A 16,912-nucleotide genomic window follows, 5' to 3' on the forward strand; every position below is an offset into this window, starting at 1 on the left:
AATTAGGAAATCAACAAAGCCAAAATAATTTTAGTGTAGAATTAATAGAAAGTTCAACTTTTTTGACAGTTCATAGTGAAATGCTTACTGTCTTGGAGGATTAAAACATGTAAAGGCAGCTTTCCTGAATCCCAACTTTGACATATTCTGGACCGTCATATATTGTGCTCTGTATGTTATGTAAAAGAAATAGCTCATAATAGTTTGTCATGATAGGTTGGTCAAATAAATAGAGATAGAGAAAGTTCCAATTTCCATTTATGGTTGACTTGGTAAGGATAAAATAAAATTACTTTTTGAGGGAAAAAATAGAGTGGTCAATTAAAAGAGTGGTAAAGTGATAGGGTTTTTATGGTAAAGCTGGGCTGTGAGATTCCTCATGTGCTATTTATAGCAATTATGCAATCTGTGTATTAAAACAGTGCAATGAAAGTGTTACTTTCAACTACGGATTTGTTGAAAGACCTTGACAGCATTGCAGTATTCTCTGATCCACCACGTGATCTGAATGATGCCGTTCATACCTATAATTCAAAACTGTGAACTTCTTGACAAGCATGCACCATAAAAAAGGCGTATCGTCACTGTAAAACCAAATTGTAAATGGTATACATCCGAAATTGCAGTTGCCAAGAAAACTAGACGCTCTGCTGAGAAACAGTGGCGTAAGTCCAAACTTGAAATTCACCGACAAATTTACCGTGATTCCTGCAAAAATACCAATGCCCTCATCCGAAACGCCAAAGTAAACTATTACAAAGATCTCATTGAAAAGAATGCTCACAACCAGAAGTTTCTCTTCAAAATTGTATCATCAATTTCATCGTCACCAAATAATAATTTGCTTCCGTCCCATACATCTGCATTGGAATTAAGTACCGTTTCAGTGACTTTTTCACTACAAAGATCACAGACATCCGCTCAAGCCTTGATGCTCGAAGCTCATCTGATGACTTTGGTGATATGGAAGTCATTTCTCCAGTATCCTTTGATCATTTTCAACCAATATCAGAGGAAAAAATCTCTGTGCTCATCAAGGATTCGCCGAATAAAACATGCAGTTTGGATCCATTTCCAACATCATTTGTCAAGCTGTGTCTGAGATTTAGCTACTCCTGATTATCACATGGATTGTTAATCTGTCACTGGAATCTGGCTTTTTACCCCATTCTTTGAAGTCTGCAGTCGTCAGGCCGCTCATAAAGAAACCAACCCTGGATCCAGAAATTCTCAAAAACTTCCGTCCAATCTCCAATTTACCTTTTCTGTCGAAGGTAATTGAAAAGGTCGTTGCTGCTCAGCTGAAAGACTTCTTGAACCAAAACAATCTACTCGATCCACTTCAATCTGCCTACAGACAATATCATAGTACAGAAACAGCACTCCTCCTTGTTCATAACGACATTCTCACTGCTCTTGACTCTGGACAAATTGTTCTGTTGGTACTATTAAATCTATCTGCAGCTTTTGATACCATTGATCACGACATACTTTTACAGCGTTTATCAAATCTTGGAATCAAATCTACTCCTCTTCAATGGCTTCGTTCATATCTCACAGACAGATCCCAGTCAGTTACATTAAATGGACAAAGATCACTGCCTCAAATGCTGCGATACGGAGTTCCTCAGGGGTCTGTTCTTGGACCTCTCTTGTTTCTAATCTACATATCACCACTCGGACAGCTCATCCACCGCCATAAACTCCAGTTCCATCAATTCGCTGATGACAATCAGCTGTACCTGTCTTTCAAGAAATCCAATACCACGTCTGCCGTATCTACCGTTGAAGAAAGCGTTAATGATATTATGAGCTGGATGACACAAAACAAGCTGAAACAACTCTAAAACGGAGGTCATTTTAATTCGATCTAAATTTGACCATTCACCAGCGCCTTTCACTGACATCAACATCTGTTCCTGTGTTATTGAAACCACTTCATTTGCGAGGAACATCGGTGTAATATTTGATAACAACCATACATTCCAACAACATATTGGTGCCACTTGCAGTGCTATTCACTTCCTCCTTCGCAAAATTGGTCGTATCAGAAAGTACTTGTCCAGAGATTCCTGTGCCACCCTCGTCCACGCCGTTATATCTTCAAAGCTTGACTACTGCAATGCTCTACTATATGGCTTGCCCGATACACAATTACAGCGGTTACAACGTGCCCAAAACACAGCAGCTAGAATTGTTACAAAGACCAGGAAATCCGACCACATTACCCCCATACTTATGCACTTCACTGGCTTCCAGTACATCATCGCATTGTATACAAACTTTTGTTGATTACTTACAAAGCCCTAAATGGACAAGCTCCACAATATCTCAGGAATTTAATAACACCTTGTGCCTCATCACGTGTTCTTCGTTCATCTGATAAATGCCTTCTGCACACACCTAGATGGAATCTGACTACCTATGGTCGCCGCTCCTTCTCTGTAGCAGCTCCTGTCCTTTGGAACTCTTTGCCCCTGGACATAAAAACCTCTCCTAATGTCAACATTTTCAAAAGACGCTTAAAAACTTACATCTTCCAGAGAGCATTTTCATTGTAACTCTAAGCGCCACTGAGCATTGTTTAACTTTGGATATTAGGCGCTATACAAATTTTCTAGATAGATAGATAGATAGATAGACATGATTCCTTATAATGCTTTTTGATGACCTTGAACGAACTTCTTAAGTTGCAAACATTTGTCTTCTTCTGTGTACTTTCTCTGAGTACGTACAGTCTCAACTTATTCAACAGAACTTATTTGCAATGTTAATTTGAAAGTTAAAATGTGCTTGATTAATAGGATGAAATACTGATAAAGATCACCAGCTGAAGATTCTTTATAACCTGACAGATATGCTGTTTTTTATGACGTAAATCTTGATAAGCAAGTCTTGTTTACTTTAATTAGAATGTAATTAACTCTCGTTATAAGCAGTAGTATTAAGTTGAACAAGCTGATATTGACAAGTTGGTCGGCTGTTGGAGGTTAAAAGCTGTAAAAATAAATGTATGCATGTATGCATGTCTATCTGTTTGTCTGTCTGTCTGTCTGTATGTATGTATGTATGTTAGTTAGTATGTGCGGATGTATGTCCGTCCACATTAAAAACTCCTAAATCGCAGCACCTACCATCTTAGTATTTGGTGGACAGGTGCACCCAGGGGTGGAGATGTCAAAGTCAATAATATGCAAATTAAGGGGAAAAAAGGAAAAATCCTGCAAATTGCTAAAAACTCTGTAACCACTGGCCAGATTTGGTTGAAACTTGGTATGTAGGCTCTTTATAGTGACTTAAGTTACATTTCTTCAAATTGTGGTGAAATTTTGAAAGTTGTATTTTTTGGGCGATTTTCCCGTTTTTTTTGTCAAAAAATCTTCTTTTCTGAAAACGCTCATCCATTGCCTTGAAAATTTGTATATATGATCCTAGGGTTGGCCTTTGTCAGATTTGTGCAAATTGTGGTGAAATTTTCATATTTGTGTTTTTGGGGCAATTTTTCCCTTTTTTATCAAAAAATCATTTTCTCCCAAAGCATTTGTTGGATTGCTGTAAAACATGATGGTCTTGAATCCTAGGGTTGTTTTCTGTCAGATGTGTAAAAGTCATTATGAGATGGAGCATTTCATATTGCTGGGGTATAAGATTAATTTGGACTTGCAATGGAATTTTCTCAGTCAACCTGTAAGAATGCAATGTCATTTGTGTACTAGTAGTTAGTATCTCTGTAAAATGGGAGGACAGTGTCATTGACACTATGTTTTAATCACACTTGCCCTTTTGCTTTGAAGTTTAGTGTGTGGTTGTTTCTTTTAATGGTCTTTACTCCAACTCCAGATAGTGATGAAATGATCAACATTGCAGATTTCAAAATATTTTCATATTTTAATTGCTCTAATTTTTTGAGACCTCCTTGTTGTAGGATGGCTTCAGAAGTATAAAATGAAATTCCTTGTGATGTGTTCAGTATCCCATTTTCATTATACTTTCATCAGAAAACAAATTAGGATGATTTTACAATTTTTTTATGTGTCAAAGATATTCCATAGTTTTTGCCATATCAAGGTTATAAACAGTAAGCATATATGACATAGAGCTATCTGCATTGCCTATTTCTCTTTAATATAAACATAGCACAACCCCTGTGTGTGATGCAAAATAACTTTAAAATTTGCTTATGTTCCCAAGTATGCTTTTCATTCAGAATATTTCAAAATATTGTGAAATCACCAAAAGGTTATTTTGCCCAGTTAAATATCACTTTTCTGGTTGTCTTTAAATATTGAATTAAGTAACACACTTGTATCAACTCTTGAAGTGTTTCAGCACTGGACACTTGATCCCCATAAAAGTTGGTATGCATCATGCGGGAGATTTATCAAGCAGCTTTCTTTGAACTCTGTCAAAACTTCCACCATGATTATTACTTCATTGATTATCTGTTTACAATAGTTCTATGAGCAGGCATCAGAGAATTGCCAATTATACAGTAGTCTGCACTTTATCATTCACAATAGCCACATCCTTCACAGAATCGCTTTGATTGCAACTGAGTAGATCCTGTATGTTGTCAAGTGACCGTATCTTTTACATGCATGCATCATTCAGTACTTAAAACAATTTCTGTCAACAAAATTTTCAAAACTCATGTAGTTCAATGTCTTGAAGAACTCCACCATGGCTACAAAGAAAATGTGCTCTTTCTTTGCACGATTTGAACATATACTCTTGTCTTTGTAGAGATTTACAGTTGTGCACATTTCTTTACTACATGCCTCAATGTGAGTAAATCATTGCATTGATTTGAATAGGAACATCTGGGGAGTTAGCGGACTGTGTGAACAATGTACTGATCAGTTTCCATAGTTACCTGGTCCGGGTGAAACCCTTTGATGTTTTCAACATCAAGGAAGACGCTTAGCACTATATATAAAATATCCATGTGTGCACTGCTACTTTGACTTTCGCTAAAATCTGTTTGATGCTGGTCGATGATGGTAAAATCGTTTGAGAATACCCTGCATGTAACTAAATGTTATATAGCACTAAGTATAAAGAGGCATGTAATAAAAATATTATTGCCTTGAATACATGAGTTTATGTGCCCTCGCAGGAGGGGACAATTTGCCCTCCTGGTGTTGGGCAAAATTGTCACCTGCTCTCGCTCGGGAACAGAAACCCATGTATGCAGGCAATATGGTATTCACACATTTCTGTTCACACTATGACACACTGACTTGCTGGACATCCTTGTTCACAATAGCTCTTCTTCAAGGTTCATTACATTTGTCTTCCATCAACTTTTGAACAAGAACTGCATATAGTAGCTATCTTAGATGCTTCTTTGAAAACTTCAAGTGGATGGAGAATCTGTATGAATAAATTATTATTATTTACTTAATCTTTGATATTTCTGTAATACACTTTTTCTGATGAGGTGGTGGAAAGTATTTCAGAAACACTGTATATGATGGATCAGAATGGCTCTGCCTGTAAATTCTGGATACTACACGAGGACACGTCATTTATGACCACTTGCTGATTGTTGGTTTACAGAGGTTTGTCATGTTAATGAAGTGACTGCAGGGAAAGACACTTATTTTTAGCTACCATAGACTATACAGGTAGTCTATAGAAGCTATTGGGATGGGTATCCGTCCGTCGTCCGTCGTCAGTTTGTATGTATGTATGTATGTATGTAAGTCCGTTTGTGAGGCGTCCGTCCACTCAAATATCTTGAGAACCGCAGTACTTACTGATTTGATATTTGTTGTGTAGATAAAAAATATGATTTTGAGAAAGTTTTTTTTTAATTTTTTGATACTGTTAAAAATAGGCAAATTAACGCAAAAAAAGGCGTTTTTTGGTAAAAAATCTTCTTCTTCATGACCCCTGGTCAGACAGCTTTGTTATTTGGTATACAGGTCCGTAGGGATAACCCAACTTAGATTTGTTCAAATTGTGATGAAATATGTAAATGTGTATTTTGAGGAATTTTTTTGTCATTTTTGGTCAAAATTTGACTTACATTGTATGTAATTCTTGTACTGTATAAATCCTATCAATGCACCCAGAAAAAAATATTAATATGATTTTAAATAATTGAATTAATTAGGAAATCATCAAAGCCATAATAATTTTAGTGTGGAATTATCAGAAAGTTCAACTTTTCAAGTTTGACAGTTCATAGTGAAATGCTTACCATCTTGGAGGATTAAAACATGTAAAGGCAACTTTCCTGAATCCCAACTTTGACATATTCTGAACCGTCATTTATTGTGCCCTGTATGTTATCTAAAAGAAATTGCTCATAATAGCTTGTCATGATAGGGTGGTCAAATAAATAGAGATAGAGAAAGTTCTAATTTCCATTTATGGTTGACTTGGTAAGGATAAAATAAAATTACTTTTTGAGGAAAAAAATAGAGTGGTCAATTAAAAGAGTGGTCAAAGTGATAGGGTTTTTATGGTAAAGCTGGGCTGTAAGATTCCTCGTGCTATTTATAGCAATTATGCAATCTGCATAAACAATGCAATGAAAGTGTTACATGATTCCTTATGCTTTTGATGACCTTGAACTTCTTAAGTTTCAAACATTTGTCTCTTCTTTGTGCTTTCTCTGATTACCTACAGGCTCAACTTATTCAACAGAACTTATTTGCAATGTTAATTTGAAAGTTAAAATGTGCTTGGTTAATAGGATGAAAATACTGATAAAGATAACCAGCTGAAGATTCTTTATAACCTGACAGATATGCTGTTTTTTTATGACGTAAATCTTGATAAGCAAGTCTTGTTTACTTTAATTAGAATGTAATTAACTCTCGTTTATTAGCTACTATAGACTAATATAGTCTATAGCAGCTATTGGGATGGGTATATCCGTCCGGCGTCCGGCTTCAGGCGTCAGTCTGTATGTATGTATGTATGTATGTCTGTTTGTGAGGCGTCCATCCACTCAAATATCTTGAGAACTGCAGTACTTACTGATTTGATATTTGTTTTGTAGATAAAGTATATGATTTTGAGAAACCATTTTTATTAATATTTTGATGTTGTTGAAAATATGCAAATTAGCGCCAAAAAAGGCGTTTTTGGTAAAAAATTTTCTTCATAACCACTGGTCAGACAGCTTTGTTGTTTGGTATACAGGTCCCTAGGGATAACCCAACTTAGATTTGTTCAAATTGTGATGAATATGCAAATCTGTATTTTTATGGAGTTTTTTGTCCATTTTTGGTCAGGCCATCCTGAAATGAGCTATCAAAGATATCCACCTTCTTCATCAATACATATGTCACAAAAGGTTATTCTCTACATAACACAGCAGAGCTCTGTCAACTGTTAGGTCGCTTGTTTTTTCAAAACCGCTGGTCAGACAGCTTTAATATTTGGTTAACAAGTCCCTAGGATGACCTTAGTGAGATAAATTCATACAGTCAGGAAATACTAAATTTTGTATCCATGTCCATAGTAGCTTCAGGGACATTGGCCCTATATTTTTATCCACTTGCCCTTTAAGTGGGGGTTTAAGTTCACTTGCCCAAATTGGAAAACCACTTGCCCAGTAAAATTATGAGGTTTGAAAAAGCAAAAGCAGTGATTTTTTATTTCACACACTTTATTTCAAAAACTTTATCATGTTATTCATCAAACTTCATGATGTAGTGAAAAATGTCAGTCACTCTCACTATTCTCCCCAGACTTCCAAGAGTGCTGGACAGCTCATTAATATTCATGATCATTAATATTCATGAAAAAATTATAATATTTAATATGCTTGTATGTTTACTTTCTTAGGGCTATAATAATGTACAAATAATAACAGCCACTTCCACTGTACCTTCAAGGTATTTTTTCAGTTTTAACTGAATTATACAGAAAGAAAAAATCTTTAGAAGTTATAAAAGAATGTTTTGAAGCTTCTGAAACATAATGTACTTCTTTGTCATATTGTTTTTACACTGCGCATATTCTCCCTCACCACTATGAAGTTTTCATTACATTACACTATACCAGTATCCTGTTTTTCTGATGTCCTTGGTGGTCTTTTTAATGCTCATGCAGAGATTCAGTAACTTTAAATCAACAACTTAATGTTTTTGGCGAATTTGCGATGAATGTGTTTTGAAAGCTGAATTTCTCGATGTGAAATTCAGTCCGATTGCTTCTTGACAGTCATTTTAGAATGGGAAAATTCACAAACAGAGAGGTTGGTTGCCACAGACAAGTAACTTTTGGCTTATTGACCTGAGAAATAAGTTAGTGTTCATTGAAAATTCAAAGACTGGACCAGTTGACACCAAAGCTGGCTCGTGGCCATGCTGTCATCTTTGCATGCAGTCTTTCCACAATGAACCCCGTGAATGCCAGTCACTGAACTGAACATTGCATTTTAGAGTTTGGTTTAGTAAAAGTCCTACTTTTTGGTGTTAATTTTCGCTACCTAATTTTATTTTTATAGTGTTGTAAACATTCATACAAAACACAAAACCTTCATGTGTGTCTCCTTTTCGATCGTACAGACGTGACATTATAACCTGGTCTAGTTAGGGCAAGGAACTTTGTGGACGTACGCTCAACCAGCGTACGGTAATTACAGTCTGTAACCAATGGTATTGTTGAAAACGATCATGCAATTTTGTGAAAAACTTTATGCTAGTTCTCACAATGACATAAAATGATTATTATTTGTTAAGTCGATGTTCCCACATCAGAAAATCGATTTCATGGATGTTATTTATAGGTAATTATTTTTCCACTTGTCCCGTCGGGCAAGTGGCATCGGCGTTTAACTTGCCCGAATGCGACTTTCACTTGCCCTGGGCAATCGGACAACCGTTAGTGTCTTTCCCTGGAGTGACTTCACGCAGTCAAGTCAATCATATCATCAAAGTACATGTATCAGGGGTGGTGATGTCATTCTGTCCTTCCCCTATTGAACAAACTAATACACCAAATTTCAGAGCATATTAAATTATCTTTAATTTCCCTGACACTTATTTATGAAATGTAACATTTTGTTTTAATAACATTATATATTACAGGTTCAAACAATTGCTTGATACAGCCACAGCTGAAATAAAATTTCCTTTGTCTGCTGGCATAAGGTTAGTTACATGGTAATGAATTATAGTTTGTATTTACTGCTTTCCAATTGTCAAAGAGATGGCATGGACACTGAGAAATATGATAAGATATCCATTACCATAGATTATTTCTATTTCCTTTTTGCTCTGTATAGCATATTAGGAGCTTTTGAATCACACAGCATCTTTCTGTATACACTTATTTTCTCATTAATTATATACATCCATATACTGTATGCATAGAGGTACAGGTATATTGTACAAAAGCTTAAAAAAATGTGTATTACTGGATGTGGTGTCTTGCCAATGCTGGCATGATGTATTTAGTCTGCAGTTTGATTATCCAACACTGCAACCAGAAGGCGACTATTTTGTTTGACTTTTCCAGATTCAAATTAGTACTCAGATGTGCCTGAACTGCATTTGTTCACAGTTCACATTTGTATGTTGTGCAAGGTACTTAAAGCTATTCTAATCTTTGTTTCAAAATGACTATCAGCTATATTTCCAAAGAATTTGATGACATATGTGTTTTCCTTGTCGTCCTTCCACTATGCATTTTAATCCATTTCTTTGTTAAAGTCTATTGTTATTATTACAAGAACCTTCAACCAAAGTCTTCAACAGTTGACATCAAATTGGACAAGTGAAGTATTTAGTTTTGACACACTGTATCTCACCAAAGACTTGATACTTTGTACTGACTCAGAGTTACATGTAAGCATCACAGAGTGCTATATTGTCCTGTAGATTACTTGTTGAAGTTTGCTTAATACTATCTGTTTTTACGTCTTTTATATGTTTTATTTTATATGCAGAGTTGATGGTGGTGTTGGAAACAATGATTTTGTGGTCGAGTTTCTCGCTGATTTGACCAACAGACATGTGGAAGTTGCAGAGAATCTAGATTCAACATGTCTGGGAGCTGCATTCCTTGCTGGACTTCAGTCAGGTAAATAAACATCATCATCACCCTCTTACAGTGTTTCAAGCACTGGTACTTACAACAGTCATCATAGACTGTATATCGGTGCAGTGGATGGATTAGGGGAAAGGCATGCTCCCCCTACCCCAGGCAGTGAGCAGGACTCAATGTAAAGTGAGCAAATTTTGTAACTGTCTGAGGTGCACCTGGGAGAAGATATGACTGGCATTGCTGTTTGTTATGTCAAAGGGGCAGGTGGAGTTGAAAAAATGGGTGGAGGAGAAATTTTTATAATCGTGGCAGGAAGGCATCTACAAAGAGCTCATTTTCCCCTGCAAATTTTTGTTCAACATACATTAGAAAAGTATATGTATATATAAAAACAACTGTTTACTAGATCCACATATCTATCAAAATCTATGAAACAGAAATATGTTGTTTTTTGTTGAAAACTGAAATTGGACTTTTATTAGTCCCCACGGACACCATCCGGGGGAACTTATAGGTTTGGTCATGTCCGTGCGTCCGTGCGTGCGTCCGTGCGTGCGTCCGTTCACGCAGATATCTCAGAGATGCCTGGAGCGATTTCATTCAAACTTGGTACAAGGATTACTTCATATGTCATACAGATGCATGTCCATTTGTTTTCTGATATGATCCAATATGGCCCCCAGGCGGCCATTTTATTACGATTTTTTCATGTACAAGGCCATAACTCAGACATGTTTCAACTGATTTCATTCAAAGTTGGTACAAGGACATTGATCAATGTCATAGATATGCACGTCAATTTGTTTTGTGATACGATTCAATATGGCCGCTAGGCGGCCATTTTGTAACGATTTTTTTCATGTACAGAGCTATAACTCAGGCAAATCTCCACCAATTTTATTCAAACTTGGTACAAGGACATTGACCTGTGTCATACATATGCACATCGATTTGTTTTGTGATACGATTCAATATGGCCGCTAGGTGGCCATTTTGTAACGATTTTTTCATGTACAGAGCTATAACTCAGACATGTTTCAACCGATTTCATTCAAAGTTGGTACAAGGACATTGACCAATGTCATAGATATGCACGTCAATTTTTTTTGTGATATGATCCAATATGGGTGCTAGGCGGCCATTTTGTAACGATTTTTTCATGTACAACGCCAAACTCAGACATGTTTCAACTGATTTTATTCAAAGTTGGTACAAGGACATTGACCAATGTCATAGATATGCACGTCAATTTTTTTTGTGATATGATCCAATATGGCTGCTGTGCGGCCATTTTGTTACGATTTTTTCGTGTACAGAACCATAATTCAGGCATATCTCAACTGATTTTATTCAAAGTTGGTACAAGGACATTGACCTATGTCATACATATGCACATTGATTTATTTCGTGATACGATCCAATATGGCCGCCAGGTGGCCATTTTTTTACGATTTCCCATGTCCTGAACCATAACTCAGACATGTATCAAGCAAATTTATTCAAAGTTGGTACAAGGACATTGACTTATAGTATACATATGTACGTTGATTTGTTTCTCGATGGTCCAATTTTGCCACATGGTGGCAATTTTGTTATGGTTTTTTTCATGTCGAGAGCCATAACTCTGGCAAGTCTCAACTGATTTTATTCAAAGTTTGTACCTGGACATTGACTTATGTCATACATAGACGTGTTGATTTTTTAAACAGTAAGATCAAATATCGCTGCGTGGTGGTGATTTTGTTACGATTTTCTCATGTACTGAGCCATAACTCAGACATATTTCCACCAGTATCATTCAAAGTTGGTACAAGGACATTGACCTATTTCATACATGCTCGTCAATTTGCAGTATCATGTCAATTATTGAAGTTTCATAATTAGGCTGATATGTCAAGAAATACTGCATCAAATTTCATGAAACTTTGACTCATTAAATGACCTTTAGGATAGTGGCCTACATTTGGTTTTATGTTTTCATCACCATGGAACTCATTCTTGTCCATTGAGTGCCATCTGTATCAAAGTATTTTTATCACAGACCTAATGAAGAGGACTCTATCCGCTCTGAGGACCTGTAATCAAAGTACCCATTAACAAGTTGGGGACTGTGTCATTTTTGGGTCAATTTTTGCCATTTTTTGGTCAAAATATTTATTTCTCAAAAGTTACTCATCTGATAGCTTTAATACTTTGCATACAGGTTCCTAGGCTTTATTTGAATGTAATATATTGAAATTATGATGAAATCATCAATTCTGTATTTTTTCAGCGAATTTTGCCATTTTTGGTCAGGCCATACTGAAATGAGCTATCAAAGACATCCACCTTCTTCATCAATACATGTGTCACAAAAAGTTGTTCTCTACATAACACAGCAGAGCTCTGTCAACTGTTTGGTCGCTTGTTTTTTCAAAACCGCTGGTCAGACAGCTTTAATATTTGGTTTACAGGTCCCTATGATGACCTTAGTGAGATAATTTCATACAGTCAGGAAATACTTAAACAGGAACTTCCAGGACCGTGGGCGCACAATAGGAGGATTACTGATGATGCTGCCATTTGCATACATTGGCGGGAGTTTTTGAATTCTCATTGCATCGCTTTGACCGTATAATAAATTTGAATAATTGTGATCGGCACTTTCGTGTCATATGCAAAGAGGGATCAAATTGGTCATACAGGGAACACATTTTGAAAAATATGCATTCTCCGACAAAAGACAGAACATTTTTTTCAGTTTATTTTCGACTCAAGTTTAGTCGCTATATATTCACAGACATCACTCGCAGGATTTGATGACAATGAACGCCTGAAATATGGCAAAATCATGGGATTCCGGGACCAAACACAGCACGTCTGATCAGTAGCTTGGCTTTTTTACATTTGCATAGATTTACGATAAGCCGGCTTTTATAGGGGAAGTTCCTGTTTAATTTTGTATCCATGTCTATAGTAGCTTCAGGGACTTTGGCCCTGTTTCATTAAAAAAATATCCTACATGTAAATCATAGATCTAGTTTTGTCATTCAAAACATTTTCTTTAGCTTTATTAAACATTATTTAAAATCTTTTAGCAGTATCCTATGTGTAATGTTCTCACAATAATCTTGTCTTCAACTGACATGATACTTATTTTTCAAATACACTTGTGTTATATTTCTCATAATTATTTATATGCAAATTTGTGAATAAAGAATAGCACATTTTTCATAAGCTTCTTTACAATTTCTGACTTTCTCATGTACCAGATACTTAGAAAGAAATTACCACATTGTCAGTACAAGTCTTTCTAACATCTTCTAGATGTTTTGTTCCTTTGCATGTAAAGTACTAAAAAAAATCTGTGTTCACTAATAGAAGTACTGGTACTTCATGGAAAGCATGAAGACTGTGCTAATAAAACATGGTATTTTTTGAACATTCTTGAACACCTTTATATCTCATTTGTGTTCTTTCAGGCATATGGGAGAGTAAGGATAGCTTGAAGAAGTTAAGACAATGTAAGAAAGTCTGTGAACCACACAATGTGCAAGACAAGTATGAAAGAGTGTTTAAAGAATGGGAGATGTCAATAAATAGATGTAAACGATGGAATACTGGAACATAATGCCTTCAATAGGTTATTATTTTACTTAACCTTCAACATTTTTAATCACTTTGCATTACCCAAAATGCACTTTGCCCAAGTGATTTGGCTTGGTCTGTGCACCTGTAGTGAGGCAGAAAAGTTGAGTTTCTAGTCATCAGAACATTACGTCTGCTGTAATCAATGCAAATGGTACAGGCAGGGTTATTGCAGAACTTTAAAACAATCTATTTCCAATCAGTGAAAATCATGTACAAATGGTAACACTTTCAGAAATGTATGATATACTCTGTACTTACATATTATACTTATTTTCTATACGATTTTTACAATAAATTTGAGTTTGACACCTAGTATAGCTTTCAAATTTGTTTCAATTGCCATGATTGTGTATTTGAAAGTTGGAGTGTGCTGGAAAGTCATTTTTAGCTCACATTTGGTTATACCAATGTGAGTTTATTGTATAAGCTGAAGTCGATGGCGTCTGTATGTATGTGTGTATGTATGTATGTATGTATGTATGTTTATCATTTTGTCATGCATCGGCTGATGGAGGTAGAATAGAAATGCACTTAGACTAAAATCTTGCCCTTTGCTTGAGCTGTGTAAGACTTAGTGATACTACCCAGTCTTTAATAGTGTTGCATTTTACAAAGAACCTAGCATCAACCTGATAATGTGAAACACAACACTTCCATGGCACACTGAAATGACTAAGTTGCAACAAGTATAGCAAGCCCTGAGGTTAGTAACCATCATGGTTCAGGTGTGTATCAATTGACTTAGATGACTGAAGCCAAAACTGTTACCAGTTTGTTTTTGCTGTATAAATTGCTTTAGTTGTGGCTTAATTTCCCTATGTTTCCTCAATATCCTTGCAACAGGTTTCCCTTGATCCTTGTACAGCAGAGGAATTGCCTTAAGGTGATCTTGAATGTCCTGTAGTCAGTATTTGTAGCTTCTATAGAACATCTGAACATATCACAGGCATCCATACTATTATTGGATAAAGTTGACTTTGTGCCTCCATTGTTGGTGTAGAACTTGAAAATCCATGCCAGCCAATGACAGATCATTTAATAGCTGGAGTCCAACCTGGGCATATCTGTATTCGTCACATGAACTTTCCAGTGTACAGCACATGCCTAGAAGTCCAAAACCATAAATCACTGTTCTTAATCATATGACTAACAAAGGCAGGAGCCCTACACAGTTGAAGACATGCAAATCAAGGAGCTGTTTCACTTCATTCACAGTGACAAAACTCAGGCTTGGTGCAAGTGTTCTCTCCTCACTACTGTACATACTGGTATATGTGCCTATTTACTATAATCATGGCTGTAAAAATAATCACATTTTTGATGATTTCAAAGGAAGCAAGTATCATTTTACATGCCCCAAAATAGACACCTTACACTGAACAAGTTACATTTTAGTCAATTCTGCCTACTGCAGTGTTGCGCTATCAATTCAAAATTGGTTTTTCCATGCCTGTTTCAACACAATCACAAGACTATTTCAAAGTTTGGTAAATAGCAGTCAGACTTTACAAAGAGTCAGCTGAGTGTCTGGGGAGGTATGCCAGTTCTTAATTTACAGGAGATAGAAATTGTATTACATTACTTTGCAATAAAATATACCAAAAATGAAGAATATGGAGAACACGTAGAACCGAGGAAAATAGAAAAAAGTGAGGGCTGATGGCAAGTTCATCATTGATAAGACTAAATTCATCGATCAGCAGCCCAGAGTAGAATGTTTGAAAATTTATGCTGACAATTTACACACAATAATTTGCAATATTCTTTGGCAGAGACACGAAAGCAAATAATTTGCCAAACTGATCAGTACCTGTTGCTTCAGACAGACCATGTGGGACCCATTTGTATGTAGTTACCATATATTGGACAAAAGTTACTTCAAGTTGGAAAAAGTGTGCATATTCAGTGGCTATGTAGTATTCATAGCTTAACATATACTTCTCCTAGGGTTAGAGTCACTCAAATGAATGGTTTTGATAGATTCAGAATGACTGGCAAAAGGATATTATACTGTTGTTTTCAAATGTAAACAGCAAATATATGTGCTTTTCCCAGGACATTCCAACATGATCATTTTCAGTCCTGTGGACCAAAGGTCCAACATTCTACTGCCAGGGTTTAAGAGTGCTGTCTCCCATTAGCTGTAGACAAATATATCTCGAGCATTGTTCAGTAATGTTTTCTTAAACTTGGTGAAAGGTCATTAAGACAAATATCTCCTGACTATATTTTTCTTTTTTTTTATAGAATCATTTTAAAATGACATTTAAGGATTGACTGAGATTTAATATTTTCAACTTTTCCTGAAAACTAATTATTTGACCACTTTTTGGCCCACGCGGTGGGCGTAGCCCATCTAAGTGGGCCATTGTCATAGGGTGGCGTTTGTTAGTCTGTATGTGTGTCTGTAATATGTATGTCTGTGTGTGTGTGTGTGTGTGTGTGTGTTATGGATTTGTATCATCGATATCTCTCAAACTCATTCATCAAATGTCATGAAATTAGGTACACAGAATCTTTAGGATGGGAACTAGATCTGACAAAGTTTTTGGGGTTGTTGGTTGCATAGTTCAGCAGAAATTAATTTTTGAATTAAAATTTTGACTTATTTTTGCTCATTTACATAGCAAGGGAGGATGCACTAAATTTGAGGAGTGGGGCACAGAGGACTTGGAAATAGTATTACCATGACTAGGGTTTTTAGCTTGTGTGTTCATTTGAATGAGCTTTTGTGCTACTGATGTTTTAAATTCTCTGTGTATATCTCTCTTTGTGTTTGTCTGTCTGTCTGTTTGTCTGTCTAAGAATTATGACAAAGAATGACACTGTCCATTTGTGTATGCAACTAACTTTCCTCATGAGAGATATATGTGTGCATTGACCTGACCAAAGTTGACAAATGTTGCTAAATAAATTGAAAATACTCTGATATAAGAGTAGTCTACGTGGTTTAGCATTTTTGCATTACAATAACTAATTAACATATATAAGAGACTTTCCTACTAAGGAATATATATCAGTATTGTCTTGACCAAAGTTGACAAAATACCATGTACATTTCAGTACTACAGTGGTGAAATACATGTCTTCTACATGAAGTATTTTCGATATAAACATAAGGTATGAAGTTACTGATCCAATAACAAAGATGCCACCTATTTAAAACTTATGAAAAAGTGTTGAGTCAGCACTTTTGCATCAGTGCCTTCTCAAAGGAAACCCTACAACTATGATGTTGTCTTAAATCAAGCATGGTGACATGGTTTTATAATTT

The 16,912-nt window shown here is 35.9% G+C and overlaps 1 protein-coding gene across 3 annotated transcripts in view; it reads left to right on the plus strand.

Annotated features, from left to right (window-relative positions):
• LOC139118318 (glycerol kinase 5-like) overlaps positions 1 to 13,951 on the plus strand; it is a 133,211-nt gene extending 119,260 nt beyond the window's left edge. For all 3 annotated transcript variants that reach the window (XM_070681572.1, XM_070681573.1, XM_070681574.1), the window contains 3 exons: positions 9,051 to 9,113; positions 9,911 to 10,044; positions 13,470 to 13,951. In XM_070681572.1, coding sequence (XP_070537673.1) covers positions 9,051 to 9,113; positions 9,911 to 10,044; positions 13,470 to 13,618 — 346 coding nt within the window. In that variant the 3' untranslated portion in view covers positions 13,619 to 13,951. The remainder of the gene's footprint in view (positions 1 to 9,050; positions 9,114 to 9,910; positions 10,045 to 13,469) is intronic.
• Positions 13,952 to 16,912: the final 2,961 nt, after the last annotated feature.

The sequence above is a fragment of the Ptychodera flava genome, chromosome 19 (genome assembly GCF_041260155.1).
Source record: "Ptychodera flava strain L36383 chromosome 19, AS_Pfla_20210202, whole genome shotgun sequence".
In the NCBI taxonomy this organism is placed as follows: Eukaryota; Metazoa; Hemichordata; class Enteropneusta; family Ptychoderidae; genus Ptychodera; species Ptychodera flava.